The sequence below is a fragment of the Marmota flaviventris genome, chromosome 13 (genome assembly GCF_047511675.1).
Source record: "Marmota flaviventris isolate mMarFla1 chromosome 13, mMarFla1.hap1, whole genome shotgun sequence".
Lineage (NCBI taxonomy): Eukaryota > Metazoa > Chordata > Mammalia > Rodentia > Sciuridae > Marmota > Marmota flaviventris.
The window spans coordinates 98,928,961-98,952,266 of NC_092510.1; the positions used below are offsets into that span (position 1 = coordinate 98,928,961).

Sequence of the window (23,306 nt, forward strand, 5' to 3'; positions counted from 1 at the left end):
TTGGAGCACCAGTGCAAATGTGGCAGGTGGAGAAGGCGGGCGGCTCCCTGGGCACCAGCCCATCCACTCTGGTAACTGGCTGCTTGGCGGAATTTGCTGTGCCGCTACCCTCATTCAGCCATGAACATAGATCAGCGCCCAGGGAACAGTACAGATCAGTCACTGGTGTCCAGGAGCAGTCACTCACAGTGGTGTGCCCTAGAAGGGCTTTCTATCAGGGAGGACTTGCCTAGCCGTTGCAGGAAAGCAGTGTGCCGAGGCAAGGTAGTGGCCACAGACACGTGATGCCGCTGTGTGGTGAACCTAGGGTACCAGCGAACATGCAGGTCTCTTGGTGGTCAAGTTACATGGCCATTCTGTGGCCAGATCAAGTTCTACAGCTTACTACTCTCAGAGCTTATAGATGACAGGCCTAGGCCCTCCTCCCACTTTGCTAGATGGCTGCCTGGATCCCTTGCCCTCAGACAGACTCAAACCGCCCCCAAGGTTGACCCCCCCACTCCCGCCTGAACTGGGGTGTGACAGGGCATGGACTTTCCTGCTTCCCCTGTTCCCTTGGAAGAGAACCACACAAGGTTACATGGAACATCTCTTTGAGGAAATGTAGGCATTGAAAAATTAAATATGAGGAAGTTTGGAGTGCTTAGACATGGGATTGGTCGGAGAGGACCTTGAACATAAGCCTAAAAAGTTAAAACTGCTTCCTTTCAGCCACAGCTACTGGTGGACAGCTTGATTGCTTTTCTTTTCCTTCTGCTGGGGCTGAATCCAGGGCCTTGCACTTGCTTGGCAAGTGCTTCCCCACTGAGCCACACCCCAGCCCCAGCTGAAAGTTTCTGAGTAAGGATTAAGTGGTGCATAGCACAAAATTGTGTTTTGAGAACATTGTTGACACATTGTTCAGCACAGACACCTCTCAGGAGCATCCTGTCTCCTGTAAACCCTGGGAGTTAAGGACAGTGGAGTCACCATCAGAAGAGAAGCTCTTGTGTTCCCATTGTCATTGTACGGTCACTGTAAAAGACTTCAGGAGAAACAAGTAGGTAAGAACGCAGGAGCCAGGGCCAGTGGGGAAACTGAGGTTTCAAATTCAGCTTTGCGTTTGTACTAAATGAAGTTTGGCTTCTGTGCCAGCTTCATTCATAAGTCCTATACCTAGAAAGGAGCCACACTTCGAGGCCTCCCAGATCACAGCACCGCAGCTTCTGTGTTCCTTATGATCCTCTGGAGAACTAGCCATCTTCACAGCAAGCCAGGCAGGTGTTTGGACTTCTCATGGGACGTGTAGTTGTAATGTCATCTCTGCATCTGTACCTACTGGTGTCTGTGAAAGAACGTGTCCTGAGATGTCAGTTTCCTTAATGGTCAGTCGTATTGGAGCTGGAAGACTGAAAAGCTGAAAGACTCGTAGCACACCAAGAGCCTAGTTATAGACCAGACCCACGGCAAAGGCGTGACTTTGCAAATAGAGGCCAGACATGCATGTGGGCGAAGGCCTGAACTTGAGTCGTTCAGGACCAGTGTGGCTACTCGGTTGCTGGGCTGAAATCTGCTATTCTTACCTCTGTGGTCTCTGATCAAACAAACCTATTATCAGGTACTTAGAAGAGTTATTGTCACTGGGGAGTGTAGGTTTTCTGATTAAATGGGGCATTAAGTGCCATCCATTCAGCACCTGAGTGACCGATGAGGCCTGGGTACCCAAAAAGCAAAGTAAAGTGTCCTAATTATACATTGCTACATAACAAGTCATCCCAAAATAAAGTGCCTTTAAGCCACAGTAACAGTCATTCTGTCTCAATTTCTGTGGGTCAGGAATTTAGGAGAGGCTTAACTGGTAGGTCTGCCTCAGAGTCTCGTGGTTGTGGTCAGTGACTGGGACTGGGGGTGTCTAGAAGTCTTTCCATCTTCTTCCTGAGCTGGGAAGACTTGAGGGGGTAGAAACAGCAGGGCCCCTCGGGGTCTCCTGTCTGCATGGTCTAGCATGGCCGTTTCCGCAGACTTCTTCCCAGCAGGCTCGGGCTGTAAAGGTCTGGAGGGAGAGCCAGTGGGAGCTGTGTCTGCCCTGGCAGTCACATGAGTCCCATCCGCTTCACTCCATTGGTCAGAACCATCACCAGCCTGACCTGGTCCAAGGGAGGGCATAGGACCTGCGCTTCTTACCTGCAGAGTGGCAGAGTTCTGGAAGAGCTTAGGAAGTAGTGCAGCAGCCGCAGGTGGAGGCTCTGCGTTCCCCACCAGCCCTGCTCTGGGGCCTCAGTGGCTTCTTGTGTCCCGTAGGTCCTGGCAAACGTGGCCTACATCATCATAGAGTCCACAGAGGAGGGCACGACCGAGTATGGCTTGTGGAAGGACTCTCTGTTCCTGGTGGACCTGCTATGCTGTGGCGCCATCCTCTTCCCAGTGGTGTGGTGAGTGACCCCAGGAGGAGCTACCCGCACCCGGGGCCGGTTGTCAACCCAGTAGCTGAACTGGCTGATCTTAAATTGGTCGGAACCACCCAGGGCCTCTGGGCTTTTTAGTACAGCTTTGTGGGCTAGACTGCCCACAGAGTGTCCAGGCAGGACCTGTGTCTTTTTCTTTTCTTTTTAGTTGTAGATGGGTATGATACTTTTTACTTATGTATTGTTTTACGTGGTGCTGAGGATTGAACCCAGCACGACACATTTGCTAGTCAAGAGCTCTACCACCGAGCCCAGCCCCAGCCCCAGCCCCGAGTCTTTATCAAGTAGCCCAGGTACTTCTGATGGAGCTGGCCTGGCAGCGTGGGCTGGGGCAGAGCACAGTTCTAGACTGGAGTCTGGGAAGGAGAACTTGGTGGCAACGGGAAACAGCAGGCTGACTTCAGCGGACAGGGAGTTGAATTCCCATAAATAACCCTTTCCTGCCAGGTCGGTGGAGAATGAGGAAGTTCATGAACGCTAGTTAGTGGGCTGTCAGCACATGCACAGTTCTGACAACTTGAGAACCGTGTGCTGCACTCCTGCAGGTGACAGGCTGCAGGTGCATGTATTGCATTTTGAGTACGCATAAAGAAGTGCGTGAAGGGAAAGACTATCCGTGTTAAATCACATTCAAAGTGATGGAGATTCTTGGTCTAGTAAGGGTCCAGTGGAGGAGGGAAGAGGGCGGAACAAAACACCTCGCCCCGCCCCTCGTGATCTAGCTCCGTGGTTATTTGAGTGCAGTAAATTCTTCTGAAATCCAGGTTAAGGAAAGCAAAATGCTTCTTACTGAAGTGTCCTCTGCAGAACACTAGTTATTTTCTGGGATCTTGGGGTTTGTAGATTGCTTGGAGCACAGTGAAGCTGGTCCTCATTCCAGCTGGGATAGCCACACAGCCTGTGTGCACATCCAAGCTCAGCAGACAGCTGCCAGCAGAGCAGGGGACCAGAGCTCCTGCATCCCCCTCCTCCGCATGCTGCCCAGGGGAGGAGGCGGGCCGTAACTGCACTCAGGCAAGATCCTGCTCTGTACATGCCATTGCCAGGCAGTAATGCCAGGGACCCAGACCAGCAGAGATCTACCTGCCACTGGTCAATTACAGTACTAATGAACAGATCCAAATGGCAAGACCACTTCAGCTAAATATCCCTAAAAATACTGTGAATGAAAAAAATAAGGTCTAGAAAAGTAATTTAAGAAATAACATGAATAATTCTTTAGAGTACTCAATTCAGCCGGCACTGGGCCGGTTCCAGCCTTACGCTGGTTAGTCTCCGCGGCAGCCCGCTCAGACCTCACAGAGGCAAGCTCTTGAGGCTTTAGGAAAAGTGGCTTACTCACCACAAGAGGAAGTGGCAGTGCCCGAGGGAGCCTGGGTCTGCCAGACCCTGCCCTCTTCCCTTACCCACCCCACCGCCTGCTGCGCGCAGCCGTGCTCTAGTGGCAGCGCTGTGCGTGGGACTCCGATTGCAGCTTCTTTAGTGACATGTCCCCTGCCTGAGTGGCGGTGGCAGTCATTAGTTACTGGCATAGCACAGCAAAAAAAGACTCCCTGGGGCAGCAGTTTTCCACAGATTAATAAATCTCCACTTAATGAGTTTGCATAAACCATATGTTCACAGCCCCTGGACCCAGACGTAGATGGTGGCCAGCAGCTTTCTAGGGTCAGTTCTCTCACGGTGGCAGGAGACCTTAGCGAGGCTCTGTTGTTATCATAGTCAGGTTGGGGTGACTGTGGGACTGAGGTAGGTAGAGACCAGGAGAGTTCTCTTCACTGAGGCCCTGCCAGACTCACTGCCCCTGTCTCCACCAGCAGAGGGCATCCTGCCTCGCAGGCCTGAGCGCCATAACTGGGGAGGTGCGGGTTAGCATAGGAAGAGTGCTCTGAAGTCACTAGTCCACACTTTCAGTCTGTAATAGGGAAATTCAAGGCCCCAAGCAGCTTGAGCAGGAAATAAAGAAGAATGCAAATTTGCCAGCTAACCTTTTTTCTCCAAATGTTTATTTTTAGGTCAATCAGACATTTACAAGAAGCCTCAGCCACAGATGGAAAAGGCAAGTCCCCTCGTGCTCCTGCACATTGCCCACTTCCCTCTGAACCCCACACCGGGCACTCTTTGGGGTGGGTAGGGGACCTGGGGACCAGGTTTGCAGGAGCATTCAGTGGATGCATGGTGGAGAAGCATGTGTTGAGTGTCACAGAGACCAGTTGTATACAGAGGCTTGGGGGAGGTTGCTGCATATTGGGATTTCGTTTCTACTTGTGACTGTGATTTTTACCCTCTCAAACTGAATCAGTGCTAGGCATGGTGGTGCAAGCCTGTAATCCCAGTGGCTCGGGAGGCTAAGGCAGGAGGATTGTGAGTTCAAAGCCAGCTTCAGCAACGGGGGAAGTGGGAGTTAAGCAACTCAGTGGGACCCTGAGTTCAATCCCTGGTACCACCCCCCCAAAACAAAAAAAATCAGTGGTCTCAAACACCTGAAATCCTGGTGACTCGGGAGGCTGAGGCAAGAGGATCACAAATTGGAGGCAACTTAGTGAGACCCTGTCTTAAAAAAATAGAAAGGTCTAGGGATGTAGCTCAGTAATAGAGCACCTATGGACTAAGTATTCAGTACCAAGAATCTCAATCTCTCTCTCTCTCTCTCTCTCTCTCTCTCTCTCTCTCTCTGACTTAGAACCATTTGTGTCCTGGAAGGGCCAGCTAATGTTGCCTGTGAGAATAGGAGTGCTGTGGAGTGGAATTGGCTGTGTTTAGAGTGGTCTTTTCTGCTGACCTAACATATTTTCAAAATGGTTGTGTTGGTATTAATTTTAAATAAAACTCTGAGTCCAAAAAGAACCTTTAAAACTAGCTGATATTTTAAATGGTTATCCCATTATAACCCATCTGCATCTCTTTGATTTTCCAATCATGCCTCTTGTATCAGAAAAGGAGCCATAAAGAAAATATGTGTTTCAGTGTTTCTGGGCTGGCTTAACTAGTGCCCAGGACCAGGATCCAGTGGCACAGTAGGCCCTCGGATCTCAAAGGTTGCAGTAGCCCTCAGGGGATGTGCAAAGTCTTACCAGTGCCGGTAGTAGTGTGCTTCAAGGCAGAATATTCATTATCAGTAGTAAAAAGAAACAAGTTTTTGTTTAAAAATAAAATATTGTTGCCAACCTTTTATTCTGATTACAAAAGTAATGTGGGGACTGCGGCTGTGGCTCAGTGGTAGAGTACCTACCTTGCATGAGTGAAGCACTGAGTTCGAACCTCAGCACCACATAAAAATAAATAAAAAAAAACACTAGAGATAAACAAAAAAAAGTAATGTGGATTCATTTGAGAAAACATAATGGCCACGAGTCTCATTTCACAGGCTTTAGAGTACAATTATTATCACATTCTTTCTTTTAAATGGAGTTAAACCTGAACTAGTGTGGTGGCCACGCCTGTAATCCCAGTAACTCAGGAGGCTGAGGCAGGAGGATTGCAAGTTCCAGGCCAGCCTCAGCAATGTAGTGAGACCTTGTCTCACAATAAAAAATAAAAAGGCTGAGGATCTGATTCAGTGGTAAGGCACCCCTGGCTTCAACCCCAGTACGAAAAAAAACAAATTGCACGAAAGCTGATTTAGTGATTTCCCACCACTCTGGGTTCTCTGGGTTCTTATTTAGGGCATGGTATTAAGGAGGCTCTCCCGGTTTGTGACCAGAAGAGTGACTGTAGAGATTCCCTCTGCTCGGGCCTTGGTGCTTTTGTTTCTGGGCAGCCTCATACCCAGGATCATGCCAGGCTCGGACCCATGGTTGCTCCGAGGCCTGCTCCCGACTCCCCCAACCTCAGCCAGCGTTTGTCTTCTTTCTAGTCCTCTCTTCTTCCAAAGCACTGGGTTCCCTTTTCCTGCACTGGAATGCTCTCTGTGACAGATACTTTTTTTATAAGGTACTGGGGAAGCTGAGGCAATCCTCCTACCTTAGCCGCCCGATTGAACTCAGGGTTACTCAGCCTCTGAGCCACATCCCCAGTCCCATTTTGTATTTTATTTAGAGACAGGGTCTCACTGAGTTGCTTAGCACCTCGCTTTTGCTGAGGCTGGCTTTGAATTCACAATCCTCCTTCCTCAGCCTCCTGAGGCGCTGGTATTATAGGCATGTGCCACTGCTCCCTGCTGTGACAGGTTCTTTTCAACAGCTTGGAGCTGGGACATTGTGTGCAGTAGCCTTGCTGGTCACCTTCCCTGGAGCTGCGTTAGAGAGCCCTCTCTCTGCGTTCATGCAGTGGAGTAAAGGAAGCGCAAAAAATAAAGTGGAGATTAGAAGCTTAATAGAGCACCTTGCCACAAGCATGAAAACCCACCTTTTGGCAATAGTAATTGTTTGGGGATATTTTGTCCTTTTTTTCTCCCATCTACGCATGCTGTATTAAAAACAAAACAAAACAAAAAAAAACCTTTGTTTTGTCATGTAATCAATAGGGTCCTCCCCCTTACTGTAATATATTAACACAAAATATTTTAACGAGCAGACATCATACCACACATGGAAGACTGAGACAGGAGGTTCTCAAGTTGGAGGCCAGCCTCAGCAACTTAACAAGACCCTGTCTCAAAATAAAAAAATGGAAAGGGATGGGGATGTGGCTTAGGAGTGGAGCACCCCTGGGTTCAATTCCCTGTGCCCAAAAAAAAGAACCTTTCTTCTATCCTTGTATACTTTGGTGTTTCTGAATTAGTTTTCCCCACCACCGGGCCAGAAACACTTGGCCGTCCTAAGGGCACTGTTTCTCTTTCTCAGTGGTAGGTTTTGGCTCTTTTCCTCCTGGGCTTCATCCTGTGCCCTTGGGGCATTCCTCGGGTCCTTCCTCACCAATGCCCTTCTCCTTTCTCTGTTGTTCTGAGATCTGCTGCCTCAGTGCCTTCTCCACCTTGCTTTTGAGGGTCTAGGGGTGACTTGCTGCCTGGCAGTCTCTGCGACCCCTGACTTCACCTGAGGTTGGCCCTCAGCTGAGCACTTGGTGAAAGGCTCAGCCTGGGGTAGACTGCACAGCCACTGAGGCCCAGGGTGGGTCAGTGTTGTCCCCCAGCCTCTGTGGTAAACCCTGCTTTTGTGCTGCTGGGAGCACACAAGGCAATTTCTCACTTTTCCACCAGGTGGCAGCATGGGCCTCTTCAGCAAAGAGCAGGGTAAAAGCAGGCGCTGGCACCCACAGGCCCATTCTGTCCAGAACACCCAGTCCTCCTCAGCAGGGACCACCACAAACTTTTGACGGAGGGACCGAGTAGAGTAGAGTGGGGTGTCTGTGGACTGTGAGTGTTGCTCAGTGGGTGAACATTTGCCTAGTGTGTGGGTCTGGCTTCCCTCCCTGGCACAAAAAAATGAGAAGGTTGGATTGTCAGCGGGTAGTTTTTTTTGTTTGTTTTTGTTTTCTTATGTGTCAGAGATTGAACCCTGGGGTGTTTCAACTTCTGAGCCACATCCCCAGCCCTTTTTATTTTTAGACAGGGTCTCACTAAGTTGCTTAGGGCCTCACTAGTCTCAAACTTGAGATCCTCCTGCCTCAGCCTCCAGAGTCACTGGGATTACAGGCGTGCACCACTGCACCTGGCCAGACTATCTTCTTTATTTCCCCCAAATAAAGTGGGGGGAGGGTACCGGGGACTGGACTCAGAGGCACTCGACCACTGAGCTACATCCTCAGTCCTGTTTTGTATTTTATTTAGAGATAGGGTCTCACTGAGTTGCTTAGCGCTTCCCTGTTGCTGAGGCTGGCTATGAACTTGTGATCCTCCTGCCTCAGCCTCTGGAGCTGCTGGAATTACAAGCGTGCGCCACCGCATCCGGCCCAGTTGTCTTCTTGGTGGATGCTTTTGAGCCAGTCCACTCCATCCTTTGAAAAATGGTCATCTAGTGAAACTCCCAGAGGCTAGGCAGCCACATTCCCTTAGTGAAGTCTCCCCTGTGGAGAGGACTGAGGAACAGCGCTCTGCTAGCTAGCCCCTCTCAGTGGTGACTGCAGTGTGGTCACGCCCTGAAGGGCCGCATGGGAAGGCAGGACAAGCACATGGCCAGCTGCTGTTCCTTATGTGATCCACCTTGTGTGCCCCTCACCTGTCCTGAGATCTGCCGGTCCTGGAGGACAGGCCTGTGGGGCCTCAGGCGGTGACATTGTCGGAGCTGGAAGCAGGGCAGCCACAGGGACCTGACCTTTTGGTGCCTCTTCCTTGGCTGTCATTCCACTGGTCATTTCATGGCCTTACTGGGACTCGGACTTTAGGTTCTCCTTAGTAGCCGAAGTGCAGTCCAGGCCAGGCAGAGTGCGGCTTGTAGTTGTTTGGCATTTGGGCTGAACACAGCTTCCAGAGAGCCTTGGGTTTTGTTCACTTCTTTGTCTCTGGATTCCTTTTAACAGCATCTGAGGGAGTGTAAAGGAAGACATGAAGGAGGAAGCTGCCGCTGTCCTCAGCCCTTTGTCCCTTCTACCACATGCTGCTTCCTGGGTCCTCTGTCATTGAGATTCCCTGTGCTGCAGGGGCCTCTGAGCTTAGGGAGTCCTGCTCGGTCACGCCCACCTGGTCCCCTGTGCTCCTGCCAGGATCCATCCACTGTCTCTTCTTGAGCTTGCAGGCTCCTCTCCCCGGGTGGCTTCCTCTTAGGGTCGGCCTGGGCTCGGACAACATAAATAAGATGGCAGCCTCTACTCTGGTCATCCTTCTTTTGGCCTTGCGTTTCTGCGGGCAAGCCAGACTTACCTTTTATGTGGCTTCAGAAGCCTTTACACGGCGGTGATTGGCCAGCTGTGGCATTCTGGAGGCAGGGTCTGGATCTGAGCTGCTGTGGGTTCTGCAAGGAGCCTTGGCCATAAGAGGAACCTGTGAGGACAGCAGCTCCCCGGGGATCCTCAGGACCCCACTGTTCCCACAAGGATCCCTCCTTAGCGTTTTGACTGTTGGCGTTTGCACTGCTGGTACTAAAGCAATGCTGGGCTGTGGCACCAAGCTGCACTAGCAGCCTGTGTTCTTCACTGCCACCTATTCGCAGGGACAAAAAGCTCTCAAGCCACTTAAGAATGGCCTTAATGAGCCAGGCACAGTGACACACAGTTACGGTTCCTCTGGTTCCTCCGGGGCAGAGGCTCGCAGAGGATCACAGGCTCAAAGTCAGCCCCAGCAGACCCTGTCTCAAAACAACAAGAGGGGCTGGGATGCAGCCTAGGGGTAAAGCCCCCTGGGTTCAATCCCAGTACTGGGGGGCGGGGGGGGATGCTGTGATGCTTCTGCACAGATTGTAAATGTCATATCTCAACCTTGATATCAATATTGATGTTCTGTGGGCAGAGCAGGATGTGCACAGGGGCTGTGCCATGTGGCCTGGGGCTGCTATGGGTGCCCACCCATGGCCGCTTTTCTCTTGGCTGTTTGTATCTGAAGGAATGACTGGCTGCTCTGGCTACTCAGACTTATAGGCTCTCGGCAGACAGTTTCTTAACAAGGAATGAAGTGACCATGTCACTCCCAGGTTGAACAACTAGCACTATGTATCGCCAATGATATGATCTGTGCTTCCGACTAAAAAGTCGTATGTAGGAGAACTCTCACCTGCCGCTCGGCTTCACAGTCGCGGTTCTATGGGCATGTTAACAATGTGATCTTTGAAACTATTTTATATGGACCTTTCTGTATTCAAGAGTCCTGCTGACTCCTGAGAGTGTTTTCCACCCACCTGGCACATAAAGTTTTGTAGTCAGGGGCAGGTGAGCAGGCGCAGTTGGGGGACCATGGGGAGGTCTCCTGGGTTCAGTGCAGCTTCCCCACCCCATGAACTCTGCTGTGTGTTTTGGTTTTTGTTTTGAGACAGGGTCTTGCTAAGCTGGCCTTGAGTTTTCACGTAGAGTCAGGCAGTATGGATCTTCCGCTTGCCTGCACGTGATTATAGTCCTGCTACCGGGAAGGCTGGAACAGGAGGATCAGAGGACCGCTTGAGCCCACAGCTGGACCAGCCCGGCAGCATCCTGAGACCTGTCTCCAACAAACATACAAAACCCGCTCACCTCCTCCCATGTACGCTGTGTTTCTTTCTTCCACTTCAACCACAGCAGGCTCGCACAGCAGGTTAAATGCAGAGCAACAATGGGCGTCCAGTTACATTTATTAAGCCAGATACTGCAGAGGTTTACAGATACGGAAAACAATTCTTTTCTTTAATTTTTTTTTCCTGGAAAAGATTTTGTTTTATTTAAACAAGAAAGTGTTAATTATGTTAACATGCAATATCAAGAAACAGGGGACTCTTGGGGGAATTCAAGGGAGGCGCCCAGGCCTCACCGTGGTAGGCAAGTCCTCTGCCACTGAACTGCACCCCAGCCTGAAGTATTTTTGAAATGTTTGCTTTACTTTCCAATGTGGTAAATATCGATAGATATGACCCACATAAAAACTCTTTGGGGTCCTCATTCATGTTTAAAAGTAAGGGGTTCCCGAGACCAAACGCCGTAGAGAAGTGGCGTTAGAGATGAGGCTTCTCAAGTCCTTGTTGGTCACGGCCAGCAGAAGCCCGGCTGGGTCTTTTCCTCATTTACCTGTTGAGTTTATTTCCAACTCCCTCTGCTGAATGCTTTTGGTTATTTGAGTTGTCCTTTACCTCAGGGCACCTCATGCCAAAGAACTGTTTTTGTTGTTGTTTGTTTGTTTGTTTGTTTTTAGTTTTTTTGGCAGGGTTGTGGGGGTGTTGCTGGGGATTGAACTCAGGGGCACTTAACCACTGAACCACTTCCCCAGCCCTTTTTTGTATTTTATTTAGAGATGGGGTCTCACTGAGTTGCTTAGTGCCTCACTTTTTGCTGAGGCTGGCTTTGAACTTGTCATCTTCCTGCCTCTGGGATTACAGGCATGCACCACTGTGCCCAGCAGAACTGGGTTTTATTTGGTATATTCATGTAAACAAACCTAATGGACAATGTGCTGGAGCTGGTGGGGCAGGCCCACCTGTGGTCCCCAGGTTTGATGTCCCCGAGGCTGAGGCAGCTGGGCTGGAGGTGTAGCTCAGTGTTGAAGTGTTCCGGGGGAGGGGGAGGCCCCCAAACCACAGAGCCTGCTGGTGAGAGAAATGGTGATTGTGTATGGAGGCGACTCATGTTTATGGGTTTAATTCTTGCTTTCCTTAGACAGTATTCTTTTCCCTTTTTGAGTAATCTGTTTGCAGACTTGGGGCAAGACCTCCCTGTGTCCTCGAGCCCTCGACCCCAGGGTTAATTCATAACCCCTGTGGCATGAGTTGAAATCCCCTGATGTTGGCTCTTTCCAGTCTGGCTGGGAGCCCTGGTCCCCTCCTCTGCCTTCTCTACACTTCCCTGAAATCCACCTCAGAGCCTTGTGTTCTCGTGTGTGTGTGTGTGTGTGTGTGTGTGTGTGTGTGTGTATGTGTTTCTTTTCTGTTCCTTTTTTTTTATCCTGGTAAAATAAGTGTGACATACACTTGAACTATTTCAAGTGTCCAGTTCTGTGGCATTGAGTGCATTTACCTTATTGTGCAGCCACCACCATGACCCATCTCAGAAGTTCCCTTCCCCACTGAGCCCTGCAGGCAGAGCCCACTGCCTCCTCTGCAGCCCTGGTCACTGTTCTGCTTCACTCTCCATGGGTCTGGCTGTGTTAGGGTCTAGGGACCACAGATCAAGGACACCAGTGTCTACTTCTTGTGTGTGTATGGTGCTGGGTACTGAACCCGCAGGCGCTCTGTCCCTGGGCTGCATCCCCAGCCCTTTTTATTGAGACAGGGTCTTGCTGAGTTGCCCAGGTGTCCTTGAACTTGCGATCCTCCTGCCTCAGCCTTCTGAGTTCCTGGGATCACAGATATGTGCCACCACGCCCTGCAGGTTCTCTTTTTAAGGCTGGAAGATGCTCTGTCACGTTATACCGCGCATAGTCGTTTCCTCCATGTGTCAGTGTCACCTGGCAGCTTCTACCTTGTGGTCATTGTGAATGAGGCTGCTCTGAACTTGGGTGTACAGATGCCTGTGTAAGTCCCTGCTTTGCCTTCTCTTGGGTGTGCACCCCACAGTAGAACTGCTGAGTTGTGTGATAATCCTGCATTCAGTGTTTTGAGGACTGCTACACTGTGTCCCACGGTGGCCAAATCATTGTGTTTTCCCAGCAGCATTGTTCACAGATTCTGATTTCTCTACGTCCTTACCTACACTTAATATTTTCTGGTTTGGTTTTTCCACATGTGCTGCAGATTGCACCCAAGGCCTCATGCATGTTCAGCACACCCTCCACCAGTGGGCCACACCCTGTCCCTAGTGGGTACCCCCATGTTCAGAGTTTTACATTTTTTAAATTAAGTTTGATTTTTTCATTTATTTTTGGTGCTAGGGACAGAACCCAAGGCCATGTGCATGCAAAGCACCACTGAGCTGTACCCCCAGACCCTCATGTTTTAAAATTTTTAGAACATGTTGTTATTTATTTATTTATTTATTGGTACTGGGGATTGATTGAAGCCAGGGCCCCATGGACCTGAGGCAAGTGCTTTCCCACTGAGCTGCATTCCCAGCCCTTTTTATTTTTTGAGACAGGGTCTCATCAAATTGTCTAGGCTGGTCTGGAACTTGGGATCCTGGATTACAGGGGTGGGTCTGGCCTGTTCTGTTGTTTGTAGCAGCTTCCTAATGAGTGTGAAGTCGTGTTTCCTAGTGACTCACTGTGTTCAGCATCCTCTCAAGTGCTTGTTGGCTATTCATTCATCTTCTTTGGAAGAATGTGAATTTGGGTCCTTTGTCCATTTTGATTGGATCGTGCCATGGTTTGGATACGGTTTGTCCCCTGAAGGTTCATGGACCCGGAAGCCTGGTCCCAGTGTGGTGATGCCGAGGAGGGAGGACTTGAGGTGGGGCTCACAGGAGGCAGGTGGCTCTGTAGGAGGAGCATGCTCTCTCCTGGAATGAGTGTTCTCGCACAGAAGCCCAGCAGCACTGGTACCAGGCTCCGGGGTCTGTAGGATCGTGAGCCAGGTCAGCCTCTTTCCATCATGAGGAGCCCATGTCGGGGCAACCCAGAGGAATGGAGGCTGCTGGTTTGTCTTTGTTGTTGCTAAGGCTCTCGGTTCGCTCGGCTCGCTGCAGTATAGGCGTGGAGCGTGTGCCGGCTGCCTGTTCCCTCTGTGCATGTGTAACACAGCGTGAACGCATGGTAACTTGCCCTTTAGAAAACACCTAGCGCTAAAAGATCTGCCCTTGTCTGCTTGTGGCAGAGTAAGTTCAGTGGTGGATGTTGCCAGAACAAGCCACTGACTGCTTTTGGAAAATTATGACTTTGTCATCTAAGTTGGGTTTTTTTGTTTTGTTTTGTTTTGAGTATCTGAGATTGAACCCAAGGGTGCTTAACCACTGAGCCACATCCCCAGCTCTTTTTTTGTATTTTGTTTAGAGACAGGGTCTCATTAAGTTGCTTAGGGTCTCACTAAGTTGGTTAAGCTGGCATTAAACTCATGACCCTCCTGCCTCAGTGTCCTGAACCGCTGGGGTTACAGGCGTGCATCACTGCTCCCGGCTCATCTAAGTTTTTGCTAAGTAAGAATATAATCTTTTTTTGAGAGAGGAAAAAGCAGAGATTCTGTCTTCTAACTTATCAGGATATAATGATATTCCAGACAAACTTTGGCCCAGGGGCCCATCTCATTCCACCTGTCCTGAAGTCTCAGTCCAGTGCTGTCATGCCAATTTGTGTATACATCGCCACAGCTGCTTTTGTGCTACAGGGCAGAACTGAGTAGTTGTGACAGAGGTCATCTGGCCCATAAGGCCAAACATTCGCTGTCTCAACTGTGATAGAAGGAGGTTGCCATCCCTTGCCATTGTGGACAGTAAGAGGCACCATGTTTAAAACCATACTTAAAGCCAGGCAGGTGCTGGTGGTGAACACCTGTGATTCCCACTGCTCAGGAGGCTGAGGCAGGAGGATCACAAGTTCCAGGCCAGCCTCAGGAACTTAATGCGATCCTGTCTCAAAATTAGAAATAGAAAGAGCTAGGGATGTAGCTCAGGCCCCCTGGGTTCAATCCCCAGTACCAAAAGTTAAAACTATATTTAATGAAGTGATCGTGACTGCTGCCTCTTTACCCTGTGCTTGGGCACTTTGAAATCTGTAAAGCACAAATGTGATAAGAACTGTGTTCTTCAGGACTTTGTCTGCTCTAGTATTTTACCAGCTTGCTTCTCTGAGGTGACTCTGCACTTTTCTTTAATTAGCAAGGTGGCTTTGGATATGGACCCCCTCAGCTGTGAGCAGGCTCTGGGCGTCCCTAGGGAGGTTGGTAAGCACACCCGTCCCTGCCTCCTTTGGCTCCTCCCTCACTATAGCTCCAGGCCTGGCCAGCCTTGTCTTTGGCTCTCCAGGCAGGACCTGAGGTAGCCCAAAGTGCCTGGGCCATTGGTGGTGAGTGAGGACTGTTGTCAGGGTACGGCCCGAGGCTCCAGCTCAGAAGCCTCCAGGAGGAGGTGGTTAGGAGACTGGCCTTGCTGGCGCCGTGTGCTGTGTGTGCACCCCTCCCGTGCAGAACGGTCCTAGCGCAGGGAGCCTGCCCAGAACCTTTGGGGCAGCATTTTGTGATGGAGAAGAGCAGAGGCAGAAGAAACGAGAGGAGGAAATCGTCCCCCGTCCTTTCTCTTGTCCCTGGGTAGCTGGAGAATGGAGCCGTCGGCTGGGCCATCCAGAAGCCTGAAGTTGTCCCCAGGCCACCCGCTGGGGACAGAGGCAGGGAGCACCTGGAATATTACTGTGTCTTTTGAGCAAGAGGTGAAGTGGCCTCAGAGGACACAGGGGTGTGGCTGGCCTGCCCCTAAGCGGGTGCTTCCCAGGAGCCTATGACGAAGGCATTTCACGGGGGCCCTGTGGGGCCGCAGGCTGCAGGTGTGACTTCACACACGTGTTTACCCAGGCCCAACTTCCATCTTGCTCTCTAAGGACTGTGTCCACCGCTGGTAGCCTAGAGGGAGAGGGGACATTTTATTTTATGAGACAATTTAATAGGTGCTTTTTAATTTCTTCTAATCTCCACAAACCTCTTTTCACTACTTTGCCTCAACACATCACCTAACATTCCTGTAGTGTCACCAGCTCAACCCCAGCTTCTGGCCAACATTATCACATAACTAGTCGACCAGGGGTGCCACCTGCGCTAGGTAAGCCACAGCCAAAATGGCCTAGAGTCTCCTATAGCGCTGCCGAGAAGAATCCTTGTTAGGGACACCTGACCTGTCCTCAGCAGGGCTCTCCTGCCTCTGCCACCTGAGTGCCCATTGGAGCCCCGTGGTGGGTGCCTTCGGTGCCCTCTCCGGCCTGCCTGGCCTGGCTCATGCACCTGGGATCCTCACGTGCCTTGGGTTTCCGTGGGTCTTGAGGCCCCAGCAAGGTAGCTGTTATTAAGATGGCTACTGCAGCCCTGCGGGAGGCTCAGGCGCTCTGCCCTCCTGGGCTCCGCTGGCCTGTGTCAGCACCAGAAGCCTGACCTGCCCGCTCAGCTCGCTGCCCATTGTGCCTGTGCAGGGGGCAGCTGGGGCCTATGTGGAGGCCGCCCGAGGCTCAGCTCCCCTGCAGGCTGGGTGTGGTGTGGGACTGATGGATCCAGACACCAGACTGCATGCCCACGCTGGCCGAGGAGCTGGCCAGCAATCCGACCCGCCCTGCCTGCCGTCCCTCTGCTGCGCTGTGGGCATTGGTAGAGGCAAAGGGCAGGTGAGCAAGGGCTGAAGCTGACGATGGGTGTCCTTCCTGCCGTCAGATGGGCTGGAGCTCACTTCCTTTCCTTGAAGTGGGCCTTGCTATATTGCCCAAGCAGGGCTTTAATCCTGGGCTCAGTTGTCCTCACGAGCAGGCGGGTCTGCTGGTGTGCCTGGGAGCCCACTCTCCGCCAGTTTTGCTTCTTTGATGCTTTTTAATTTATTTACATATGTATTTGTCCTGGAGATTGAACCCAGGGGTGCTTATCCACCACATTCCCATGCCACACCCCCACCCCTGCTTTTTTTGAAACAGGGTCTCGCTAAATTGTTTAGGGGCCTCACTGAGTTGCTGGGGCTGGCTTTGAACTCGTGATCTTCCTGCCTCAGCCTCCTGTGTCGCTGGGATTGCAGGCGTGGCCACCATGCCTGGCGTTGATGTCTAATTTTACTCAGAATGAGAGGTGCAGCCCTGTCAGCTTGATGGCTATTGATGTATCTGGACCATTGCTTTAAGGTGTGTTAGAAATGTGTTTTGAGGGCCAGGGTTGTGGCTCAGTGGTAGAGTGCTTGCCTTGCATCTCTGGTACCTCACAAAAATAAACAAATAAAGAAATGTGTGAGATCACTTCTCACCTGTCCCAGTAGTTTTAGGAGCAAAGGGTCTTGTGTTCTGTGGAGTGGTTCCTGTCTTGTTGCAGCCTTTCCCAGACTTGGTCCAGGTGCTGCTTTTGAGATGCAGTGGTGGGTCTTCTCTTCGTGGAGGAGTGCTTTCAGGCTGTGTGGTCTTGTGTCCATGTGGGGCTGTGTCTTCTGGTGACTGAGCGGCTGTGTCGCCAGCTTTCAGGCCAGGCGTGGCCTCACATGGCATAGCTTCTCCAGCCCCCAGCAGGGTTCTCTTGAGCCCGAGCTTAGGCAGATCTGAGCTGCTGCGACCAAAGAGTCCCAGTGGCTCCAGTGCCATCCTGACTTTGCCATTACCCATGTTTTTATGATTTTTGGTTTGACTCACAGTTCCCTCTGAAGCACAGCAGGAAAGAAGTGGGGAAAGGGAGGAGGGATAGGTGGGATTTCTTTCTTTCTTCCTGGGGATTGAACCTAGGGGTGCTCTACCACTGAGCCGCCCCCGCCCTTTGTGTTTTTATTTTGGGACAGGGCCTCTGCGTTGCTCAGGCTGCCCAGAGCTTGCAGCCCCCCTTCTCAGCTTCCTGAGTTGCTGGAGTCTCCGATGTGTGCCCCTGGGCCTGGGGGGAGCGGTTAAGCCTTGGGGCTTTCTTTACATCCAGGCAAGGATTGTCTGGCAAGTTTTCCACCCATTCAGAGGCTGTTGTGGGCCTTGCCTTTTGTGTGGTCCATAAATCGCTGGGTGTTAAGGCCTCAGAGCAGACTGCTGGCAGCTCCTGGGCGTGGCAGGCATCTTGACTGGCTGCAGACCCCCGAAGCCAGCATGGTCTCTGACTGTGAAGTGCAGTGTTAAGAGCTTGGTCCTTGGAGGGGGTGCACTCAGGTTTGGATACTGGCTTCTCCAGGTGGACCGTGTGACTTCAATAATGTACTAACCTTTGCCAGGCTGGCTGCCCTCTCATAGAGGCTATTGTGAGATGAAGCTCAGATACCCACTGGGTATGTGGCTTGTGGTGATTGCTAGTAAATGGCCACCACCAGTGCTGCTGTTTCTGCCATCATCACAGTTCCAGGGCCTCCCAGGGAAGCCAGCTGGGGGGAGGGGCAATCTGCCTAGTTACCCTGTGACGAAAGAGGAAAGGCGACAGTCTAGGTGGGGGCAGCACCTCCCGCGGGTGCTGTGTGGGCTCCTTTGCTGCTGGGTTGGGGAGGGTTGAGCCAGGGCGGTGGCCCTGCCTGCTGCAGCAGGCACTTGTTCTGCTCCCGTCGGCAGGAAGCTTGGGAATCATGGCCATTTTCCTGAGAGCTAGAGGAAGTGGGGTCTGCAGGCCTCAGGCCCTGGAGAGGCTCCCGGAGCTGCTCCCTGCTCTGCCTGCAGGGGTTTCCAGGTCTGCGCAGCCCCCCCTTCCACCACTCTAAGAATGGGGGCAGGCAGAGCAGCTGTATCAAAAACCAGCCCCCGGAGCTGGAGACACAGCTCGGTTGGTAGAGCTGTTGCCTCACATGCACAAGGTCCTAGGTTCAATCCCCAGCACCACATGCACACGTATCAAACTGGCAAATCTTACTGTATGTTAATTGTACCTCAATAAAATTGACACAAAAATTGTTGTAAATGAATATACATTAAAAAAATAAAAAAGAGGGCTGGGGATGTGGCTCAAGCGGTAGCGCACTTGCCTGGCATGCGCGGGCGCTGGGTTCGATCCTCAGCACCACATACAAATAAAATAAAGATGTTGTGTCCACCGAAAATTTAAAAATAAATATTAAAAAAAAAAACCCAAGCCCCCCCCAGGGGACTGCTCATGGTGAGCCATTGCCATGAAGAAGTGCTGACCCGCCGAGTACATCCTCCTCCAAACAAGGGCCTGGAGAAGGCGGTGCGGCCCGGGGGCAGGCATGCGGAGTTACACCCGGTGCCAGGGTGTAGGTCTCCTGGCTCCATCTGGGACGCGTTTCCTCTCCCCGTGCTCATTCTTTGACCATATTTGCTGCTCCTCAGTGGCAGGGTCAGAAATAGCCAGCCAGCCTCGGGAGCCTTCACCCAAGGGAGCCCAGCTCCCCTGAGGCCTGCACAGCAGCCAGCTGTCAACCTCCTTGGCTCTGGGAAGGTCTTTGGGAGAAAAGCAAAGGGAGGGTTGGGGTTCCAGCCTGAGGCCTGCTGCTTGGTTGCTCTTTGCACAGTGCTGGTGAGGCTTCGCCCTGAGCTGACCGCCCTGCTCAGCCTCCTGACTCACCAGGTGGCAGCCCAGGGACACAGTATTTGCCACTGTTGGTGCTGGGTTCATCCATATAATCCTAACAGGTTCTAATACTGTAACATCGGGTCGGGTAGCTTACTGTGAGCCATTGGCTTTTCACGTACTGTCTTGGTATTTGTCCAGAACATTTAGGGGTAGGTGTTGGTATTCTGGCCTAAGAGATGAAGCAACAGAGGCTCAGAGAGGTTAGGTGACTTACCTGAGATCATAACAGCCAGCAAGCAATAGAGTTGGAGTCTGAACTCCAGGTGCTTAGATTCACAGACCTTGTGCTTCGGACCACTCTTCTGTCCTGTTTCTTAGCACCTCGCAGAGGCAAGGATGGAGCTCAGCGGTAGAGTGCCTGCTGAGCATGCCCCAGGCCCTGGGCTCTGTCCCCAGCACAGGGGGAAAAGCTTCACTGCTTGGACCTTGACTAGGACACCAGTGGGGGCCTTGGAAGCCTGGTCCCTGCCAGCAGCAGTCCTAGCAAACGTCTTGCAGGTGACTGGAAATGACATCAACACGACTCGTGGGTTTTGGGAAACCTTGGGACTGTGTATGTGGCTGCGTGTCTTAGAGGTGATACTCCTTGGCTCCAGGGCCCGGCTGTCAGCCCTCGTGCATCCTGCGTGGCATGGTGTCTGCTGTGGTGACGCTCTTCTCTGGCACGTGGAGTTGAGGGTGCCGGCTCACTCCTGCAGCTGATTGGACCTGCCTACCTTCAGGGTCTGCTCAGCTTGGAGAGTGTGATGTGGTGGCACACGATGCCCGGGAGAGGCCAGCCAGCGTGGCGCCCTCTGCTCTCGTCCCCCCAGCCCCCACCTCCCACCCATGGAGACCTGCAGGGCCTGCTCCCCCATCAGCCCCTGCTTCCTTCCCTGTGGCCCCGCCTCTGGCATTCTTCTTCCTGGAGGGCCGAAGGGTTGTCCGCTGCGCTGCCTGCACCTTGACTGCTCCACACCCAAAGAGACCCCCGCCTGTCACAGGCGCTGCCACAGACTCCAGGTCTCACGGGGTCAGTCTCTTCCTCCTGGCTTCCTCCGTCCTTTCTCATGACAGTTCTGAACTGTGATGTAATGTGGCGCCGCATGGCTAAAAACTCTGGGCCCTCTGGACCCACAGGGAGGACGGCCCAGCTTGGTGTTGGGCTTTGCTCCTTGCCCTGAGTTTCCTGGCCTCCCCAAGGTCCAGCCACGCTGAGCTGCTCTCCCTTCCTGCAGTTCCCTGCAGGCTGGGAGTCCTCCCTCCATCCTGCTCATCCCTGCCCCCACTTGACGCTGGGACGCCTCTGACTGATGGTTCTCGGGGAAGCCAGCAGCAGTGTCCTGCCAGGACTCACTCAGCGGCAGCACTCAGAAGAGATGGAAAGCGCGTGTGTGACTTAAACGATCTAATGGTTGATGCTGGGTTTTTCAGTCAGCCCCAGGGAGAGGACTCAGTGTTTGTGTTCAAGAAGTACCAGCCTGTGCAGGGGCTCGGCTCCCTCCCTCCGGCGGGGGCTCGCTGGGCAGAGTGGTGTGGGCACAGTGGAGCCGTGAGCTCCTAGAGATGGTGAAGTCTGTGGCATCCTGTCCTCTGGGAAGCCTTTTACAACCCTGGCCTGTTCCCAACCCTGTGTCCAGCTCAGGCTTTAGTGTCCCTCTCCCAGGGGCACGCCTAGTGTCCCAGGGTCTAGCTCAATCAGGGCTCAAAAGAAAAGGCTGACAACTACAAGAAGTCAGACCCCATGTATATGTGACATGTCAGGATACATTCTACTGTCATGTATAACTAAGAGAACAAATAAATTTAGAAAAGAAAAGGATGAGAGGCAGAGAGATTTCATTTTTAAAAAATAACATGACAGTGGGGCTGGGCATGTGGCTCTGTGGTAGAACTCCTGCCTCCTGTGCACAGGGCCCTGGGTTCCATCCCATCACCACAAAAAATACATAAAGTAGCAAAACACCAGAGAGGTGGCAGGATAAGCAAGTGTTTGGTGATCTGCCGGTTGTGATCCCCTTCCTCAGAGGCCACCTGTGTGCAGAGGCCACTGCAGCTCTGTATGTGAGGGTCCTATCCTCTCAGCTGTGGGAGGAGTCCCCTGGGAAGACTTGCCCTGCCAGCCCTTTTTGGTTTCCGGGAGGAGGCTCCTGTGGATAATCACCTTGACGATAACTTGGCATTCCCAGAATTTCTTTTGGAATCCTAAACTTGATTGTCCCCCACTAATCATGAGCCAGAGGAGAGAGGAAGAGGAAATTTGAACCTTTGCCACCCACAGTCTCATTCTTAAACTGAATCAGTAATTGAATGTTATTAAGCAGAATTAATTTGCCTCCTGCGGGAGGTTTATGATGAATGAAAGGATTGCTAATCGGGGAGGGAGCCAGGCTACCCTCTGTGGTCATCAATATTTCATAGCCACCAGCAGTGTCAGGAAGTCCTGGCTCGCTGACCTTGAATGCTCTAGAAGGCAGGAGATAGCCAAGGAGGTTGTACTTAAAGGGCTTATTATTACAGGGCGCTTAACGGAAACTGAAGCAAAATTTGCCAAGTGCATCTGAGGGTTAATGGAATTTGCACCCTTGGCTGGTGGAAGGCTCCCCAGCAGTCACTCCGGGGTCAACCCAGTGGGTCCTAGTGGAGAGAGCATCTCCCTGGGTACAGTGGCAGAGCTGAGGGGGTTCGTGCTGGCCCTCAGGTGGGCGTCTGTGATTTCCTTGGTGCCCCTGTGCAGTACGCAGCTGCCCCTCAGAGCAGCTGCAGCTGGGTGGCCTGTGAGAGCAGCTTCACCAGGCCCTGGGGTGGACGGAGCCTCCCATCTGCCTCCTTGCCAGAAGTGAGGTGTGTCTCAACCCCTCTTGACTGAGGGGGCGCATGAACGGGACAGGGGTCCCAAGAATGGTGTGCCCCTAGAGTCCCAGCTGTTCAGGGGCTGGCTCAGCTGGTAGGGTCTTGCCTCAGAATGAATGAACGATCAAGCGCGCAGACGGGGAAGAAGCGAAGCTAATGAGCTCTTCATGTTGTTCTTGTCCCTAGCTGCCATTAACTTAGCAAAGCTGAAGCTTTTCAGACATTACTACGTCTTGGTGAGTAAAAAAAAAAAAAAAAAGACCCTGAGTCTCTCAGTTAGATGAGTTCAGGGGGCAGAGCCAGTGCGGGAAGCGGGATGGACGCCCAGGAGGGGCAGCCCTGGATCTGCTCGGATTGTCTCACAACAGACTGTACCTCCCGAAACGGAAAGTAAATATCTGGGTTACTACTTCTTACATTTAACTTTCAGTAGTTAAATAATACATTGATATAAAATATAAATGCCAGGATTCTAGAAACCCAGCACAGCCCTGTGGAGCCTGCTGACCCTGTCCAGGGCTGCTGCCACGGTGAGATGGTGGCTCTCCACAGCAATCCTGGTGTGTGCCCCCCAAGCCGCTCCCTGGGGTGTTGCTGTTCATTAAGAAAACGAGGGCTGCACCCTGTGCCCTTCTGCAGGCTTTATGTTTTCCCGTAAGATTTAGAGAACCTCCCTCTCTCTCCCAAAGTTTTCTGCAGGAAACTAGTTTCATGTTATGCTAATGGTGATATTTCCCTTAAGAACAGAGATGGAGGCGGTTTTTGTAAAACTTAAGAATGGGGACAGTGACGGGTGTGCAGAGAGATCCCTGTCAGCTAAGCACAGCCACCAAGTCAGAACCACTGTGAGTTCTTAGGGTCGTGGTTTCTTGGTGTCCATAAGGTGCAGGTCTGCTGGAGTTCGCCCCGTGGCTCCTAAAAGAAAGTTGCCAAGTCTTTTGTCATGGTTTTGGCCTCCACTGTCACTGGAAGATTCTTGTATATGGGCGAACATTAGCGATTTCATTAGAGAAGCAAGGGCCTTGTCCTCCACTAGAAGAGGCACAGGAGTCACCATAGAGCCTCTCCTGACACAGGAGGTGGCCATGAGTAGTGATGCTCAATGGCCAGGCAAGGGTACTGGGCCTGTGTGCCCGAAACCCTAGCATGCCTGGCCTGTCTGCAAGCCTGGCCACCATGAACCTGGTCCCATGAGCAGCCTGGGCAGCAACTGAGCCCTCGTTACTGCAGAGAGGCCAGGAGTCAGCCTCTCCCTGTGGGCTGTAGTTGGCTGCTACTACTGATGATTATCTCTCCAAGCCTGGGAATAAAAAGGCTGCCCCTGGGAGATTGAAATGAGGTTTGGAGAGGTGAGGAGGATCTAAGAGCAGATGTACCCAAGTGTGCTGTCCTCCCTTGGTGGCTGTGGTCATCGTCTTGGCCACCTAGAGACAGTGAGGAGTTCCTTCCCAGTGTA

General features: G+C 51.9%; 1 protein-coding gene across 1 annotated transcript in view; it reads left to right on the forward strand.

The window, feature by feature from the left end:
- Positions 1-23,306, forward strand: part of Gpr107 (G protein-coupled receptor 107) — a 68,731-nt gene that overhangs the window by 31,953 nt on the left and 13,472 nt on the right. Inside the window, exons 13-15 of the mRNA XM_027942839.2 lie at positions 2,281-2,411; positions 4,457-4,500; positions 22,037-22,086. Of these exons, the coding sequence (XP_027798640.1) occupies positions 2,281-2,411; positions 4,457-4,500; positions 22,037-22,086 (225 nt within the window). The remainder of the gene's footprint in view (positions 1-2,280; positions 2,412-4,456; positions 4,501-22,036; positions 22,087-23,306) is intronic.